Raw genomic sequence first — 20,017 nt, forward strand, 5'->3', positions numbered from 1 at the left:
TGACTTCTTTAGAAATATATTTTTCTTTTGGTTTTTTTTAATTCTTAGAGGGGTTTTTTCAGCACCAGTCCGTAAAGTTAATCTCCAACAAGTAGGACAAAGGATCACCTGCAGCTCAGACGGGATCTACCCTCACCCTGAGCCCACCTGGTCCACCAGCCCTTCATCCAGCATCACCACCAACAACACAACAGCCCAATAGACTGAGCAGCAGCTTTACAGCATCAGCAGTTCTCTGATACTTCCAAACAGTGACATGGATCTATATTACATCTGTGCAGTCAGCACTGGCAGAAACAGGAAGAGAGCAACCTTCAGAAAAAGAGATTATACATCCATCCATCCAGTGGAACATTTTCATCAGATCTTTACAGGAGATTCGATCTGAACTCTGTGGAGTCTGATCTCAAGGGTTTTAAGTCTGACACTGAAACCAGAGGATCTTTCTGTCTCTCCAGACTCACTGTGATCCAGTGATGGGAGTGATTTCAGCCCTGAGTGATCACGCTGATGTTTGCACAGAGCAGACAATGAGGTGAATGTTTTGGCACATTGGTAACAGTGAAACAGTTTATTAGTAACGTGGGATTGTTTGTGTTTGGAGTATGAACTGAGATTCCTGAAGCTCTTGTCACACTGGTCACAGCTGTAGTTTCCTTCCATGTGTGTATGTTCATGATAGATACGACTACCTGGATGTGAGAAGCTTTTTTCACAGTGTCTGCACTTGTATGGTTTCTCTCCTGTGTGGATTCGTTTGTGTCTTTTAAGGGTGACTGCAGTGATGAAAGATGACCCACACTGATCACAGAGGTGCTTTTTAACCCCGCTGTGAATCCGTTCATGTTGTTTTAAGTAACTTGATGTGGGGAAGCCTCTCCCACATTCTTTGCAGTATTTCAGTTTGTCTCCAGTGTGTCTACGTTGATGTATTTTTAGGTCAGCTTGCCAACTGAAAGTTTTTCCACAAAAGTCACAATGAAAGTCTTTCCCACCACCACAGTGACGACAGGGTTGAGAACTGGATCCATCTGTGTCGTTCTGCTTCTAAACAAAGACACAAAGACAGTGTAAGTCAGTCCTTCAACATTTTTTTCCTGAACGTCGCCTGAAGGAAAGAGCATCTCTGCAGACGTCCAATTACATTTTACTGTTTCAGTTAACACAGATAAAAATATAAATACATACCTCACAGTAACTGCACTTGTAGAGTCTCTTTCTGGTGTGGATCTGTTGGTGTCGTCTTAGGGAATGTGGAGATTGAAAAGTCTTCTCACACAGGTCACATTTATAAGGTCTCTCATCAGTGTGGGAAAACATGTGTTGTTGTAACTGTTTGTTGGTTATAAACTGTTTGCCACACTGATCACAGCAGTACACATCATGTCCGGTGTGAATGCGTAGGTGTCTATTTCGATTCCGTCTATGGCTGAAAGTTTTTCCACAGATGTCACAGCTGTATGCCTTAATTCCAGAGTGGGTAACTAGATGACTCTGTAAGCTGCTACTGTGAGTAAAAGCTCTGCCACACTGATCACAGCTGTACGCTTTAACTCCACTGTGGATGAGTTGGTGTGTTTTTAGGTAACCCTTCAAGGAAAAAGACTTTCCACACAAGTCACAGCTGAACGGTCTCTCTCCAGTGTGGATGACCTGATGCTGTTTTAGATTACCCTTCTCAGTAAACTCCTTCCCACACTCGTCACAGGTGTGTGTTTTCTCTCCCTTTCTTCTGTGAGGTTTGTCGGCCTCCTGAGAGCGCTGACTTCTCGCTCCATGTTGGTCCTGCAGTGACAGAGATACAAACAGAGGCAGTGAGTGAAATGCAGTCGTGGAACAAACTCAACCTTCAAACTCCCTCCATTAACACTAGTTTTAAACCTGAAGGTGGAGTGTGGCACCAAACACCTTAAAGGTCTCTTATCCCCACCTACTGGTAGTAGTAACACATTACATCCAACCTGCTGTTAAAAATAATTCATGACTGTTCAAACGTTTCACTGTAGAAAACATTGGATTCATTTTTCATTAATGGCAATTAAATGACCTTCATTTTCAATCTATATTATGGCATTTCGTTTTTCATGAGCAAAAAAAGCTCAAAAAAGGGAAAACATACACACTTAATGTGTTTACTGCCTGATATCGGGCTACCGTTGTGGTACTTTGAACGCGTTTTTGCAGTGATGAACCAATATTAAGTCTATTTATACAGCAATGATAGCAATAATATTATTAGTAGTAATAATAAAATTCCCCAGCATGTATTTTATCCTGTCTTCCTTTTTTCGCCCCAACCGCTCTCTGCAGATGGCCCCGCCTCTCTGTGAGCCTCATTCTGCTGGAGGTTTCTTCCTGTAAAAAGGGAGTTTTTCCTTCCCACTGTCACCAACGTGCTTACTCAAAGAGGGTCATATGATTGATGGGTTTTCTCTGTATGTATTATTGTAGGATCCACATTACAATAAAAAGCACCTTGAGGTGACTGTTGTTTTGATTTGGTGCTGTATAAGTAACACTGAATTGAATTGAAAATGTAATTAATACTACTAATAATAATAACGAATAACAATTGCTTGTGACTTCTTAATGTTTGTAAAAACCATTTAAAAATACATAATAAAATGCAACACAGTCATATAACAGGTTGGGAGGATGAGAGTTTTAGACGTGACTGATTATTTGGTGAAACTGTGATATTTTCCTCACCTCCTGTGTTGAGCTCATTGTTTCCTCTGTAGTGACTCAGCTGAGTCCAGATGGCTGAAAATGTTCCTCTGCTGCTCCGTCAGACTCTTCTCCTCCTGCTGATCAGCTGGGACACAAAACAGATCTTTGTTAGGCTCCACACTGCACTGAAGAGTCAAAGTGTCTCATATGTTCATCTGACAACACAAAGTACAACTTTCACTCTGATTGCTTGTAGAAATCTTGTGAGACGTGTTGTGCTGCAAAGTGAGGAAACTCTCACTCACTTATACTTCAGGAGGAACTTTGTGACATTGGCTCTAATATTCTAAGCAGCCCTTTACTATGACAGGGCCAGAAAGTCCTATTTGAAGGTTTGGGAGAAGGACCATGTTAAAGGTGGATTGGGGTTTATACACTTTGTTATGATACAGGTAAGGCTGTAAGAGCCTGAGAAGGTGTCCTGAATGAAGCTCTAAAACCAGTTTTCAGCTAACGACTCTGCTTCAGTCTGGAAAACAGCAACTACAAGTTTAAAGACCATTAACAATTCACACCCAGCAACAGCCTGAACAGCTCCTCCTGTGGTTTCCACAAACAGGGACAGACCTGTTACTCCCCCACCCCACACTTTCAACTCCTTCAGCCCCCCAGTTCCACCCCCCACCCCAACCATTCATAATAACAGAGACCCACACCTGATCACCACTTCACAAGTCTCTCCAGCCCCCATGGTGCCGCTCTCCAAACTCCACCATTCCCCAAACTTTGATTCTGTTCATCTGGACGTAGCTTTTTGTGGGAGAAACGTTTCGTCACTCATCCAAGTGACTTCTTCAGTTTCAGCTGACTGCAGGTTTCCCCAATCTTCAACAGTGCATTTACATAATGACTGAAACTAGAACCACTGAAGGAACAATGGGCTGGGAGGTCAGTTATTGAGCATTAATATGCAAATCCTCATGATCATTGATCAACAACCTCTGATCACTTGCAGTGACTCCCCAACTCTCTCTGAATGGTACTCATGGCCATTGATCAGCGGTCTTTGATTAATGAGCTTTGATCAGTGGTTTCAGTGCTTTCCTTCCTGCTTTGACTGCAGCTGTGTTTGACACAGGAAGACATTTTTACATTCTTCACGATTATACTTTATTCTTTTTGGGGGAAGTGCAGCTTTAAACCTTCACATGATTCAAGTCAACCCAACAAATCAATCTGAACGATCACAAGTGGGAAAAACTTCTGTAGATAAAATAAAATAAAAATTCAATCCACAACGTGATTAAAAACATGATTCTCCCAAATCACCAAGAGCTGCACATTAACCACCACAATATATTTTATTCTCTGTGCTTTCAAATATGAACACTGTTTACTTTCATCTCTGTTTCATTAGTTTTTGTTAACATCTTCCTGTGCATCACTTTACAGCAGCCAGACTCATTAAAATGAGACTTTGTAGGAGTTCACTTCCTCTCATGTGTTCATCCACAGCAGCTGGACAATAAAGTTTATTGTGACCCTGATACTGCAGCAGATCGCTCTCATCCATTTCCTGTTATCACTTCAAATAGAAATGAGGCTGTAGAGGTTTGGTGCAGGCAGAAAAACAGCTGCAGGGACAATGAAAAGACTTTTCTGCTCCAACTTCTCCCAGCATGCTGAGCTAATGATTAGCTGGTGTTTTTCTCCAAACACTCTCTCACTCTTCTCTCAACGTGTTCACAATAAACTGAGAACAGACACCGAGGAGAGCAGCAGAAGACCTCATTCAGGAGCTAAACTCAACATGAACTGAACTCACAGTAAAGTTAGCTCGGTGCTTACCTTTAGATGAGCCCACAAACCGAGAGAAACTCCGCGATGAAGCTGCAACTCTTTCCAAACACAGGAAACAGATCAGGGAGCAGAGACCCACGTGGTTCACGCTGATCTCAGCTACGATCCAGGAGACAAGGGTGGGCAGATCGATGCAGATATCGATCCAAACGGTGGTACTACTTTAGTCTCTTTGAATGAAAAAACAGCTCTGTGCCAACGCCTCCTCTCGTGGAGCGTCCTCACTTTGCTCCGCCCCCTCCTTCTTTACATCGTTTTTTTGGCGGTTGTCAAACAACAAATGATGAATTACCGCCACCAACTGGTGTGGAGTGTGAACTGGAACGTCGACCCTCAAATCCTCCCATTTTACTCTTTTAAAAACTGGAATAAGGCCTGATAACTTTCACTTCTTGAGCCCTTTTGCAGTAAATCAATAAGATCCAGTTTCATTTTTATGTTACTGAGGTTTTGGATCAGTTACCTTCTCACAGTGTAATATAACATGCTCTACAGTTTCTTCTTTTCTCTTTCTTGAATGATTTGAATGGAGGTTATAATCCACCATCACTGAACTGAAGAGATCTAAGTAGGAAGTCATCAGTTCAGTTTTTGATCAATTTCAGGGTATTTTATTTTACTGGCGAAGTTGTTTTGGTGATTTTAGGTTTTCTTAGTGGTTATATTAATGTTATGAAATTGTATTTTATTTATTAATTCATGTATGTATTTCCTTTTAAATATAGCACTAATTTACAATGGGAGTTTCCAAGTTGTGTTATTGCTGGGTAAATGTCATTTAGAGATTTGTAAACATATTCTAATAATATCTTTAACAGGAGTGACTGATTTTAAAAATTGGATTCTTTATGTCTGTAATATTTCATTAATCTCTGTTACTCTGTTATTTCTCTCCATACTCAACCTTGTTTTTCCCTATAAAACAGTTATACATCAAATATTATAAATCTGAATTTGACAAATATTTAGATCTTCACACATTTCAGGGTCCAAGTTTGGGTTGACTGAAGTGTTTGCTTTTATCCCCACAACTTCCTAAACATTTTACTGTTATACATAAACAGAAACGAAAAATCTAAAACATGATATATGCATTACTGTCTTCAGCCTCTAGGGCTGATTATCAGGAAGTACATTCTCCTCCGATAAGCAGCTAAAAGCACTTCTCTAACCAAAGGCTGCAAATAGACAACATAAAAGTTTAGAAACAGTAAAACAGATTCACAGAAGCCACAATGATATTAAACATACAGCACTGACAGTGATGACAGAAAACATTACAGGTGAGTTTCAAAAACAATAACACAAATACAGGGTTGAAGTTTATGAAACTGATGAAAGATTTTATTACCTTTTAAAATACTAGTACTATTTAAAATACAAAACCTGAGAAACACAGAGGAAAGGCTGCTGAACACAGATGCACAGCAGGTGAGGAGGAGCTCGATGGAAATGAGGAAATAATGCTTGAACACAAATTTTGTTTTGCTGGAAAACTGCACAACCCAGCGCATTCAGGACTTCAAGAACAGAGCACACAGTCAACACTGAACTCGAGTCTTTACAGTGAGAAAACTCCCACTTTGGAACTAAAAGAACAAAAATGCTTGATTCATCATAATTTCCTTTATACATTTCAAAATATCAGCTAAAGAGAATAAATAAATTAAAATGCTGCACATTTGGCAGACTAACATGTTAAGATTATTCAAAAATCAAATTTATGTTTTTTATAACATTAAATGTAAAGATTCAAATGGAAGTTTTTCTAAAGTTATTTCATGATATTTATATTATGAAAAGCAGTTTTGACATTTTAAGTTTTTCCCATTTTCAGATAAAATAAACACGCACAAAACAAAAGCAAACAACAAGAACACAAAGCTGGAAAACCCACCCGATTGACCAAAAGCAACTCAAAATACTCCCACACAACAGAACCTCCTCTATTCCTCGCTGGCTCCAAATCTCTCAGCAGAGGCGGAGGCAAACTTTACATACACCCAGGGTTTAACCCTAATTCGGGGGGGGGGGGGGGGGGGGGGATTTTGAAATGACATAAAGATTAATAGGCTCTGTTTCAAGTTTTATTCAAAAAAGAATGACTTCATATAGGGAAAAATATATATCACATGTGCAGGACACCTTAAACTAGTTTTTTAATTAAGCAGCAAGGCAGAACAAAATCAGGGCTGCATCAAGACACGAGGACTAAACCCCAATTCAACCAGACCCAGAACTGATCCAGAACTAAAAAAGGACTACAACAGTTCAAAATCAGGACTACTGAGGACTTAACCAAGACAGAACCAGAATCAGAACTAGATGATAGTAGCACTAAAAAAAAAAAAAATCATCATAGACCTGCACTACACTTATTTTTTAATTCTACCAAAGTCCACTATTTAGATTGAGAAAAGTTTATACAATTATTTAGCCTTGTGGTGCAAACAAGCCTGCAGAACTTAATAAATGTCAAATTTTAAAAATAGCAAACCTAAAGAGAAACAGGTACGAGATACACGAGTACCTATGAAACTGTGATACTTTTGGTAAACAACTGTTTTGGAGGAAGGAAGGTTCAGGGTTTCAGTAGTCATCATTATGGGCTCATCCGATTAGAATGAGAATAAGCAGTCATCAATCATTTGCAGGTTTTGTCGTTTTATTGTATAACAGGTAAAGGAAAGAAAGACACACATGGACTGCTCTCTCTAAAAAAGACATAAAGTACGATTTAAATAACTCCAAATGATACATGAACTCAGGAGACTCAAAGAGAAACTCACCTCAGCTGCCACCCCATGTGGGAGTGAAGAAAGAGTGAGGGGTAGGTGAGTGCAGTCCTTATATAACGAGTGACAGGTGAGTGCAATTAAGGCCAAGCACCACACCCAATCAAAGGTGAGGAAAAGAAACAAGGTGCATCTGGTGAAGTGAATGTTCTAAAAGGTGAGCCTTTACAACACAACCATTTGCCTAACATGTGTGTCTCACCTGCTCTTGTTCCATCTCTGTTCTGTCCTCATTCTCTCTCTCCCTCTCTGTTCCTCTCTCGCCCTCTCTGCTCCTCTCTCTCTCCCTCTTTGTGCTGACGATCAAGCCAAACACCAACATCATCAAATATACAGTTGAAATCAGATATTTACATACTCTTCAGATCAAAACACAAACACTTTTTTAATTGTAACATCAAATCAGACTAAATGTTTGTTTTTTTTAGATTGATAAATATAAAAAACATATTTGTTAACTTTGAGAGTAAAGAGAGAAACTATCTGTATTTCTTAATTGTAAATGGCACCAAAGTGTATTCAAAACTGAGCCACATTTATGGAGCTCCACAATTCTTTTCCAGGTGTTTTGGTTGACATCTCTTGATTTTCCCATGTCACAAAAACAGGCTCTGTGTTTTGCCTTATATGCATCCACAGCTGTGCCACCAGTTTACTCACATGGACTCTACTAACCTATCAGAAGCTTCTTCAGCTCAGAATGGAATCGTCTGGAGTTTTCTTATTAATTAACAATAAACTTAGTGTATATGTACTCCTAAATTTGATGAAAGTGATAAAAACAGCTCTGTCTCTCTTTATTCTGACATTTAACTAATTCAAAAGATATTTCAATATTTATTTATCCAAAACAAAACAAGTTTACTCTTAATTGATGTTGTACAGTAAAAAATGTTCTTGTGTTTTCCATAAAGTGTATGTAAATATCTGGTTTCAACTGTGAATATACTGCTGTGTATTGAAGTTCCTCTTGTTTTGCATAGAAATATACTGAACAACATGCAAAGCATAATATATAAAATACTACCAGAGTTTTTTCTTTGAAAGAAGCTCCTTATGTCTATTCTTGTATATCAGTGCATTACTGAAACAGATTTATTTAGCCGTGGAGGGAAACAACTGAAAATATGAAATAAACACACATGTAAGCTGAGACTCTCTAAAGAAACAGCATTGTTGTTGTTCTGCTTTTCATTTCGCTGTTTGTTGATTCACTTGAAGAACAAGTACACAGCAAATTCAAAAGTGTTAAATTTTTTGGTGTTAATAGTCTCCTTGCAAAAGTAGAGTTAATTTTACTCTAAGCAGAGTCACATTCTTTTAATGTAACTCTGAGGTGTAAAATGATAGTAGTTAAAATCGAGTGTTAAAAATGAGTGTTTCTCTGTCAAATCTGGAGGTGTTACAATGGAAACATTAACTCTTGACCTCTTAACTCTGAACTCCTAGAGGGGCTATGACACCAACAGAGTAAATTCACAGACTCCGCCCTCAGCACGGCTCCAATCGAAGCTGAAGTGAAGCCGTTTCAGAACATTTTGCTCTACATATTTGAGTTGTTTGCCATGCTTGGTAAGTCATTTTTTCAAAGATTGTTTCAATTATTATTATGAGCTTTTACTTCTGTGGCTCTTTGGAGTTGAGACAAAGCTGTGTGAAAGGCATTAGCCATGTTGCTCGCTGATAGCATAATAATCTGTTTCAGCTTGCTGAAAGGTATTGTTTGCGGGCAAATACCACAGCCTTGAAAAAAGCTTGCATGTGAATTTTCAGTCAAACGTTTGGTCAAATACACCTAAAACAATGTCTAGAATGTGAAATGTTGGTATAATGGTGCTACTTGAAGCCTGAAAACGATCGCCCATAAAAAAAAAAAACGAGCAAACAGCAGTAGCAGACGTCCTGACTCGATTCTACGGTAGCATTTAGATCCCTCCAGAGTTTTGTGCACACGGTTTAGGTAAAAATGAAAAAGGTTGAGGTTTTACATTTAGTTCAGTATTACCTGTTGCCTGTGTCCTTGTCTTTTGGGAAAATACTTTACACAAGTAATGGCTCAAAGAGGATTCCTTTTTTTTTTTTTACTGTGCTGCAATTGTTTACTGGATTATTTGTGCCATTAATTAGTGTCAACTAATTTTTATTCAATCTCCACACAGGATATGCTTGTGAAGATGGAATATGGGGGAGAGCAGAAGTACGCTGAAGTTCCACAAAGGGATGAATGAAGGACATGCATATTGTATTGAAGAAATAAGTGATGAGAATGCTGTTATTTGCATTTACCATGTCAGACCTTTTGATAAACAAAATTCTAATGAAAGTGAGAACATGTATACTGTTACATCTTTCAGAAAATGTTTTGAAATTGTGGTGCACAGTTCAGAATAAATGTTTTTCAAAAACCATTGCATCTTTTTAGTAAATGTTTATTTCCAAAAGAAATTTCTAGAAGTTCAGAACAGTAAAATTCCCGCTTTTTAGAATGAATTAGAAGATAACTCTTACGTAGTTAAACTAAAATACTCTTTGAGAGTTAATATATAAACTCTTAACACCAAGTGTTAAATTATCAACTCCAGACAGATTTGGTGTTTAACACTAAATCAGAGTTAACGTACCAACTCTCCAAAAAGAGTTAAATTAACACTCTCTGGTGTGGACCCATATAGACACTTTAATAGTGTTGAAATCAAATCCGACAGTGTTAATTTGGACATGCTGGATTTGCTGTGTAACGTAATATGGGTCAAGTGATCCGTTTGACATCAATCTTTTGTGATACACCATCATATTTACATTATTTGTACAGTATGAATGATTTTCTTTGGTACCTGGTCAAAAGCTCTCCTCTGTCTACCTGGCTCCGCGTTTTCTCCAACAGGCAGCAGCTCCCCTGCAATTCCCACAGTGTGCACTATGTGCTTCGAATACTGTGTGTAGTTTTTGTTTTATACAGTTGCCAGCCAGGCATCTAACTATGAAACAAGTACTCTCCAAAAGACCCCGGGCTTCTGAAAAAACAACTCGGGCTTAAGCCCAGTAAGCCGCCACCCCCCCGCTCCACCACTGCTGGCGATGTTTCCATGAACATACTTTTCAGCATGTCTTTATTGACCACTTTTCACACACGGTTGCTGTACGCATACAGCCGACTGTAGCTTTTTAGCTCACAGCCTGACACACACCAACACAACAGCATAGATGGCCCAGACAGGCCGCGAGGCGGGATTGCGGGTGCCGCTCAGGTGCGTCCGCCTCCCCTGCAGCGGCGCTGCAGACCACGCCCCGCCACACACATTAACCAGGTAAAATACATATTTAGGCAATATCTATTTTTCTTTTTCTTTTTTTTTAGCAACATAGTCTTTTTATTTCAATATCTTTTAAAGTCAGGTCAAGGCTCCAAAAGCCCAAAGGCGATATAAGGGTGGCGTCTCACAACAGTTTTTGTTTGCTACATGGATCATTTTATTTCAGCTGGGGGTTTTTCCTTTTGTTATATTTCTTTAAGAGTTCAAAATGTGTTAATTACAGAAATAAAATGTAATTTTCTCTGTAGCACTTCATGGATTTCATAAGCAACACACTTAAGTTGTTCACACAAAGCATAACAGTAAAAAACAATATATACAGTGTTATCTTCATTTCAGATGTTAAAAAGTATTTGCGGATCCCAGTGTTTTCTTTTGCGTGGAAACCGGGTCCAAATGGCTCTTTGGGTGTTAAAGACTGGTCAAGACTTAATTAATTACTTTCTTGAGCCTTGCAATTAGACCCTTTTCACCAGCCTCAGCTTATAGATAATGCGAATCACTCAGGACTCGCTCACCTCCTCCCTCCTGGTTTACAGCTTCTTCTTCTTGGTTGGCAACCAATGTTAAGGCGCATTACCGCCCCCTGGCTCACAGCTCAGTGGACGTTTAGAAAAAAAAAAAGTACACACATATAAACACCCAGCACGCCCCTGCGGGCGGTTTATCCTTCAAGCTCGGGTCCTCTACCAGAGGCCTGGGAGCTTGAGGGTCCTGCGCAGTATTTTAGCTGTTCCCAGGACTGCGCTCTTCTGGACAGAGATCTCCGATGTTGTTCCCGGGATCTGCTGGAGCCACTCACCTAGCTTGGGAGTCACCGCACCTAGTGTTCCGATTACCACGGGGACCACCGTCACCTTCACCCTCCACATCCTCTCGAGCTCTTCTCTGAGCCCTTGGTATTTCTCCAGCTTCTCGTGTTCCTTCTTCCTGATATTGCTGTCATTCGGAACCGCTACATCGATCACTACGGCCGTCTGCTTCTGTTTGTCTACCACCACTATGTCCGGTTGGTTAGCCACCACCATTTTGTCCGTCTGTATCTGGAAGTCCCACAGGATCTTAGCTCGGTCATTCTCCACCACCCTTGGGGGCATCTCCCATTTTGACCTCGGGACTTCCAGGTTATACTCGGCACAGATGTTCCTGTACACTATGCCGGCCACTTGGTTATGGCGTTCCATGTATGCTATATATATATATATATATATATATATATATATATATATTTGAGACATTTAAGGAAAATACTAATAAAATAAAAATAAACGAAATAAATATTCCCTTTAGAAATTTTTTTGCTCCATAAAATAGTTGTTTTCTTTTAGAATCACGCATCTTAGCAGTAGGATATACATGAAAAGAGAAACAAATTAAGTGTTTGAGTGAAAATGTACATTTTTCCACTCTATGGTCAACTGACTCAGTGAATCAAACGACTCAAAGAAACCGATTCACTTTGGTGAGTGACTCATTAAAACTCGATTCAGTAAAAAGGAATCGAATTTACTATCACTATGGCTGTATCCCAATTCAGGGTCTGCAGCCTTAAAGGCCGCATTTCAAGGCCGATTACGTCACAGCGGCGCGCCGAAGGCTGTCCCAATTCAAAGGCTGCTCGAAATGCGGCCCTGAAATGCGTCCTTCATTTCCCTGAATTTTAAGGCTGTGGCAGTGTAGACTTTGTGGCCCAACATATCCCAGAATGCATAGCGCGGCGATGGGTGTGGATAAATTTGCAGAAAAAAACGGCGGATGAGGGGCGGCCAAAGAGTACACTTTAAGTACTGAATATTATGTCACTTATTTATGTGCAAATGTTTAATAACGAAGAACATTAAACATTACTGTTGGCCACATGTCGGCAAAGTTATGTGACATTAGTGACGTTTGTACTAACTTGGTTTTAAAGCCTTTACTTTAAAATATACGCCGTTCAATAGCTGAGCTTAATCTTACAGAGAATGATCAAAGCTCATGTAGAAACAAACAAACAAAAGATTTTCTCCTTCATTTCTGTCAAACAAAGCTGTAGGACACGATTCCAGTGGTTAGTATCATGGTTGCTAGGCAACCTGGGCAGCGCAACGGAGGCTTTTTTTTTAAAACTTTATTATTAAACAACAGTATCAGCGCAACGGAGGCTAGACCGTCCCATTTAACAAGCCTCACACTTTCGGCCTTGGTCTTTGAGTACGCGGCCCTTGAGGATCGTTGAGGCTGCATACTTTAAGGCTGCAGACCCTGAATTGGGATACAGCCTATTGCTCACTTGCTTTGCTTGACTGAGGGGACTTCCTTTTCAATAAAGTTTTTTTTTTTCAAAATAAAGGCGTTTCTAAAGTGCATTACTTGGAGCAACCACAGAGGATGTTGTAAACACATAACGAATAACAACTGATTGAGAATGATATTTAAGTGATACATTTTACAACTTTTAGGAATAACAGAACAGTATCAATAATTAATTAATGTGTCATAAATATTTATGTAATTAATTATTGCCACATTTAATTAATTATTTAAGGGTGTATTTAATAAATTCGTTATGGCAGTCCTGGCGTTCCATAAGATTCAAGAATTACAGGATTTCTGTTAAATAAATCATGTTTACATGAAATAAACAGAAAGGAGTTGTGACAACAAAATCTCAGCAAACTATCTACTGGAGCGGTAGGTCACTGAAAGTGATCCACTTACATTTTGTTAATTTGGTGGAGGTTTGTTTGTTTTGTTCCTGTGAAGAAACGTGTGGTGGACTCGGCCACTGTTTGCTGATATTTCTTAAGGGGTGTCGCCAACTTGTAAACAGGTAACTGAGCAATACTTATGAAGCCATGTGGGAGGAATATTCCTGCTGCGGTCAGTCGTTCAGTGTAGGGGATGTCCTGTTTTCATCCTGTCTCCCACTTACAATTAGAGATAGGCAGTAACGCGTAATCCGATTACTTTTTTCAAGTAACAAGTAAAGTAAGGGATTACTATTGCAAAAACGGTAATTAGATTTCCGTTACTTTCCCGTAGGAACACTGCGTTACTAAAACCGTGTTTTTTATTTTGCTAGAATGTCTCATGACAGTGACGTAAGCAAGTGCGACGTTCGTGACAACAGCTGTCTGCAGATCAACAATGGATCATATATCGAGTGCTGAGAGAGTATGAGCATGCAGCGTTTAAAGCGTGGAAGTACTGACTTTACTTTGAGTTTGATTCCATAAAAAGTGACAAAAACATTTGTGTCCGCTGAGCGTGGGAAGAAAACTTATTTTTACAGCGGGAAAAAAAAACCCTAAACTTCCAAGCAAGCACCGTGTGCGCTACGACGTTATTGGAAATTCACAGAGAAACTCGCGGATTCTTTCACTGACCACTGCGGCTCTCCTGCACCAGAGCACACCTCCGCCTACCCAACTCCTGCTTTACAGGTGAAAATAGAGCAACAGGACCGCTAGTCTTTGGTTTTATTTATTTTCTGCTTCACTCACATTTAAGGAACCTAGGATCTAATGCCAAAAGGACAAACTATAAACAAAAGAAAACACAGAGCGCTGTGTCATACGATCCAGGACTGTGACACCGTATTTAATAAAATCAAGTTTTTAAATTGTTTTAGGTGCTACTGTTACGTGTTTGATTCTATTTTGATTTAACATGAAACCCTTGTTAACTGAATGTGCCTACGGCTCCACCCTATTGAAATAGGTACCTCCCACAGGTCGCACTTATTCCGCCAACGATGTGGAGAACCAGTTGTTTTAGATTCGGCAAAATCAAGGCACTCAAAAAGATCCTCTGGAAAAGATTAAAATTCTTGGAACAGAGTTTAATACACAGAATTATATCAACAGGAAGAAAATACAGTTCTTCTTGCCTTCTGGCAGCTGAGGTGAGAAAAAACAATCCCAGGTGGCAAAAACTTCATTAATATAATTGTAGATAATATTTGACCTAAATATGCGGGTCTTGTGATTTTAAACATGTAGGTTAGATGCTTATCACAGTGATTCCATTATATAACCACTCCAGTGTATGTATAGTGTATACATGTCAGTATAAGTCAAGTGTATACAGGTATATATGTCATACAGTTGCAGTGGCCTCATTGTTCTGACAAAGAAAACAAACCTATCGACTACACTACACAATGGAAACATGGTAACAAATAGGGATGGGAATCCTTTAAGTTTTATCCGATACCGGTGTCAAACTGGATATTTTGAAAACGTGCCGGTGCTGAAACGGTGCTCGAACCGGAGGTTAAAGAATGGAAAACACAAACTTTGTACAAAAACCTCTTGTGTTTTTATTTTTAGCAGTCTCTTTTTTTCTGCAAAATGATAACCAAGTTAGCCTTTTCTGTTGATACAACATACCTCCTTTGGTTGGAACCGGTGCTACACTGGCAGGGCTAGAGGCCAGGACTCCACTCTTCGGGTGGGTTCTTGGGGGATATTGCTAACTCCGGGTCCGATAACAGGCACCACATCTGCAGTAGATGTGCTCGGTGTGAGGTCTTGCAGCAAGCTATCAAATACGGTGCATTTTCTAGCTTTTACAAAAACGCTATACATCACCAGGTGCTTCATCAGATTCAAGGTGTTACCTCCTTTGCACAGTATCACCTTAAAGCACTTGTTGCAGACTGCTGAGTTTGCATCTTTTGCTGTGAAGTACAGCCAGACCTTTGAGTGCTTCGCCTTGGGCATTTTTAATCTGTAGCTCTGTTGCAGGGTGTTTTGGTACCATTCTTTATTCATGGCTGTGTTTTGGGGCAAAATTGTGAGCCGACTCCCTTGGATGAGAAGCAACCCCACACATGAATGGTCTCAGGATGCTTTACTGTTGGCATGACACAGGACTGATGGTAGCGCTCACCCTTTCTTCTCTGCAAAAGTCTTTTTCCCAGATGCCCCAAAACAATCGGAAAGATGCTTCATCTGAGAATATGACTTTGCCCCAGTCCTCAGCAGTCCATTCACCGTGTTTACATGTTTTTCAATAAATTAAATCATGTTAACATGAAATGAACAGAAAAGGAAAATTGTGACAACAAAATCTCTTTCTGACTTCTTTAGAAATATGTATTTTTTCAGCTCCAGTCCGTAAAGTTAATCTCCAACAAGTAGGACAAAGGATCACCTGCAGCTAAGACGGGATCTACCCTCAACCTGAGCTCACCTGGTCCACCAGCCCTTCATCCAGCATCACCAACAACAACACAACAACCCACCAGACTGAGCAGCAGCTTTACAGCATCAGCAGTTCTCTGAAACTTCCAAACAGTGACATGGATCTATATTACATCTGTGCAGTCAGCACTGGCAGAAACAGGAAGAGAGCAACCTTCAGAAAAAGAGATTATACATCCATCCATCCAGTGGAACATTTTCATCAGATCTTTACAGGAGATTCGATCTGAACTCTGTGGAGCCTGATCTCAAGGGTTTTAAGTCTGACACTGAAACCAGAGGAACTTTCTGTCTCTTCAGGTTCACTGTGATCCAGTGATGGGAGTGATTTCAGCCCTGAGTGATCACGCTGATGTTTGCACAGAGCAGACAATGAGGTGAATGTTTGGGCACATTGGTAACAGTGAAACAGTTTATTAGTAACGTGGGATCGTTTGTGTTTGGAGTATGAACTGAGATTCCTGAAGCTCTTGTCACAGTGGTCACAGCTGTAGTTTCCTTCCATGTGCGCACGTTCATGAAGGTTACGATGACTTGAATGTGAGAAGCTTTTTTCACAGTGTCTGCACTTGTATGGTTTCTCTCCTGTGTGGACTCGTTTGTGTAATTTCAGCCCACCTTTAGAGGTGAAGGATGACCCACACTGTTCACAGAGGTGCTTTTTAACCCCAATGTGAATAAGTTCATGTTGTTTTAAGTCAGTTGGTGTGGTGAAGCTTCTCCCACATTCTTTGCAGTATTTCAGTTTGTCTCCACTGTGTCTACGTTGATGTCTTTTTAGGGAGCCTTGTCAATTGAAAGTTTTTCCACAGAGGTCACAACGAAAGTCTTTCCCACCACCACAGTGATGACAGGGTTGAGAACTGGATCCATCTGTGTCGCTATGCTTCTAAACAAAGACACAAAGACAGTTTAAGTCAGTCCTTCAACATTTTTATCCTGAAGGTCGCCTGAACTACAGAGCATCTCTGCAGACGTCCAATTACATTTTACTGTTTCAGTTAACACAGATAAAAATATAAATACATACCTCACAGTAACTGCACTTGTAGAGTCTCTTTCTGGTGTGGATCTGTTGGTGTTGTTTCAGGTGATGTGAAGATTTAAAAGTCTTCTCACACAGGTCACATTTATAAGGTCTCTCCTCAGTGTGGGTAAACATGTGTCATTTTAACTGCCTGTTGGTTGTACACTGTCTGCCACACTGATCACAGCAGTACACATCATGTCCAGTGTGAATGCGTAGGTGTATATTTCGGTTCCCTCTCTGGCTGAAGGTTTTTCCACAAATCTCACAGCGGTATGCCTTAATTCCAGAGTGGGTAACTAGATGCCTCTGTAAGTGGCCACTTTGAGTAAAAGCTCTGCCACACTGATCACAGCTGTACGCTTTAACTCCACTGTGGATGAGTTGGTGTTGTTTTAGGGAACGCTTCCAGGAAAAAGTATTTCCACACAAGTCACAGCTGAACGGTTTCTCTCGAGTGTGGATGACCTGATGACGTTTTAGTGTAGACTTCTCAGTAAACTCCATCCCACACTCGTCACAGGTGTGTTTTTTCTCTCCCTTTCTTCTGTGAGGTTTGTCGGCCTCCTGAGAGCGCTGACTTCTCGCTCCATGTTGGTCCTGCAGTGACAGAGATACAAACAGAGGCAGTGAGTGAAATGCAGTCGTGGAACAAACTCAACCTTCAAACTCCCTCCATTAACACTAGTTTTAAACTTGAAGGTGGAGTGTGGCACCAAACACCTCAAAGGTCTCTTATCCCCACCTGCTGGTAGTTCTAACACATTACATCCAACCTGGTGTTAAAAATAATTCATGACTGTTCAAACACTAAAATCATGCCCATCCCTCCTGCTGTACACAAACATTAAGACTAGCATGCTAACACACTCAGAAAAGTAATAAATGTTTACCAGGTCTGTACTTTTTTTTATATTTCACGTTGCTGTTTCCTATTAGATATTTTTATAGCGGTGCAACGACTCAAAAATAATTCATGACTGTTCAAACATTTCACTGTAGAAAACATTGGATGAATTTTTGATTAAAGGCGATTAAATGTCATTCATTTTCAATCTATATTAATAGCATTTCAATTTCTATGAGCAAAAAAACTCAAAAGAGGGAAAATATACACACTTAATGTGTTTACTGCCTGATATCGGGCTACCGTTGTGGTGCTTTGAACGTGTTTTTGCACTGATGAACCAATATTAAGTCTATTTATACAGCAATGATAGCAATAATATTTTTAGTAGTAGTATTACTACTAAAAATATTAAAAATAATAATAATGTACTTCCACAACATGTATTTTATCCTGTCTTCCTTTTTTCGCCCCAACCACTCTCTGCAGATGGCCCCGCCCCTCTGTGAGCCTCATTCTGCTGGAGGTTTCTTCCTGTTAAAAGGGAGTTTTTCCTTCCCACTGTCGCCAAAGTGCTTGCTCAAAGAGGGTCATATGATTGTTGGGTTTTCTCTGTATGTATTAATGTAGGATCCACATTACAATAAAAAGCACCTTGAGGACGACTGTTGTTTTGATTTGGTGCTGTATAAATAACACTGAATTGAAAATGTGATTAATACTACTACTAATAATAACGAATATCAATTGCTTGTGACTTCTTAATGTTTGTAAACACCATTTAAAAATACATAATAAAATGCAACACAGTCATATAACAGGTTGGGAGGATGAGAGTTTTAGACGTGACTGATTATTTGGTGAAACTGTGATATTTTCCTCACCTCCTGTGTTGAGCTCATTGTTTCCTCTGTAGTGATTCAGCTGAGTCCAGATGGCTGAAAATGTTCCTCTGCTGCTCCGTCAGACTCTTCTCCTCCTGCTGATCAGCTGGGACACAAAACAGATCTTTGTTAGGCTCCACACTGCACTGAAGAGTCAAAGTGTCTCATATGTTCATCTGACAACACAAAGTACAAATTTCACTCTGACTGCTTGTAGAAATCTTGTGAGACGTGTTGTGCTGCAAAGTGAGGAAACTCTCTCACTCACTTATACTTCAGGAGGAACTTTGTGACATTGGCTCTAATATTCTAAGCAGCCCTTTACTATGACAGGGCCAGAAAGTCCTATTTGAAGGTTTGGGAGAAGGACCATGTTAAAGGTGGATTGGGGTTTATACACTTTGTTATGATACAGGTAAGGCTGTAAGAGCCTGAGAAGGTGTCCTGAATGAACCTCTAAAACCAGTTTTCAGCTAACGACTCTGCTTCAGTCTGGAAAACAGCAACTACAAGTTTAAAGACTCCATCAACAATTCACACCCAGCAACAGCCTGAACAGCTCCTCCTGTGGTTTCCACAAACAGGGACAGACCTGTTACTCCCCCACCCCACACTTTCAACTCCTTCAGCCCCCCAGTCCCACCACCTCCACCATTCCCCAAACTTTGATTCTGTTCATCTGGACGTAGCTTTTTGTGGGAGAAACATTTCGTCACTCATCCAAGTGACTTCTTCAGTCTCAGCCGACTGCAGGTTTCCTCAATCTTCAACAGTACATTTGCATAATGACTGAAACGAGCACCACTGAAGGAACAATGGGCTGGGAGGTCAGTTATTGAGCATTAATATGCAAATTCTCATGAACATTGAACAACAACCACTGATCAAAGCTCACTGATCAAATGCTGTGATTGCAGCGACTCCCCAACTCTCTGAATGGTACTCATGGCCATTGATCAGCGGTCTTTGATTAATGAGCTTTGATCAGTGGTTTCAGTGCTTTCCTTCCTGCTTTGACTGCAGCTGTGTTTGACACAGGAAGACATTTTTACATTCTTCATGATTATACTTTATTCTTTTGGGGGGAAGTGCAGCTTTAAACCTTCACATGATTCAAGTCAACCCAACAAATCAATCTGGACGATCACAAGTGGGAAAAACTTCTGTAGATAAAATAAAAATTCAATCCACAACGTGATTAAAAACATGATTCTCCCAAATCACCAAGAGCTGCACATTAACCACCACAATATATTTTTATTCTCTGTGCTTTCAAATATGAACACTGTTTACTTTCATCTCTGTTTCATTAGTTTTTGTTAACATCTTCCTGTGAATCACTTTACAGCAGCCAGACTCATTAAAATGAGACTTTGTAGGAGTTCACTTCCTCTCATGTGTTCATCCACAGCAGCTGGACAATAAAGTTTA

The 20,017-nt window shown here is 40.0% G+C and overlaps 2 protein-coding genes across 2 annotated transcripts in view; both read right to left on the reverse strand.

Annotated features, from left to right (window-relative positions):
• Window positions 1–360: 360 nt before the first annotated feature.
• LOC146702151 (uncharacterized) lies at window positions 361–2,804 on the reverse strand. The gene is made up of 3 exons (XM_085468728.1): window positions 2,710–2,804; window positions 1,189–1,785; window positions 361–1,047 (listed from the first exon to the last, which is right to left on the reverse strand). The coding sequence occupies exons 1-3, from the start codon at window positions 2,725–2,727 to the stop codon at window positions 361–363; spliced, it is 1,302 nt and encodes a 433-aa protein (XP_085324854.1). The 5' UTR covers window positions 2,728–2,804.
• Window positions 2,805–15,924: 13,120 nt separating this feature from the next.
• The window catches only part of LOC146702152 (uncharacterized), a 100,523-nt gene continuing 96,430 nt past the window's right edge, over window positions 15,925–20,017 (reverse strand). The window contains exon 7 of the mRNA XM_085468727.1: window positions 15,925–16,446. Within this exon, the coding sequence (XP_085324853.1) occupies window positions 16,031–16,446 (416 nt within the window). The 3' untranslated portion in view covers window positions 15,925–16,030. The remainder of the gene's footprint in view (window positions 16,447–20,017) is intronic.

This window comes from Copadichromis virginalis, linkage group LG9, assembly GCF_057382275.1.
Source record: "Copadichromis virginalis isolate Kocher_CV1m ecotype Utaka linkage group LG9, C_Virginalis_male_GT1.1, whole genome shotgun sequence".
Lineage (NCBI taxonomy): Eukaryota > Metazoa > Chordata > Actinopteri > Cichliformes > Cichlidae > Copadichromis > Copadichromis virginalis.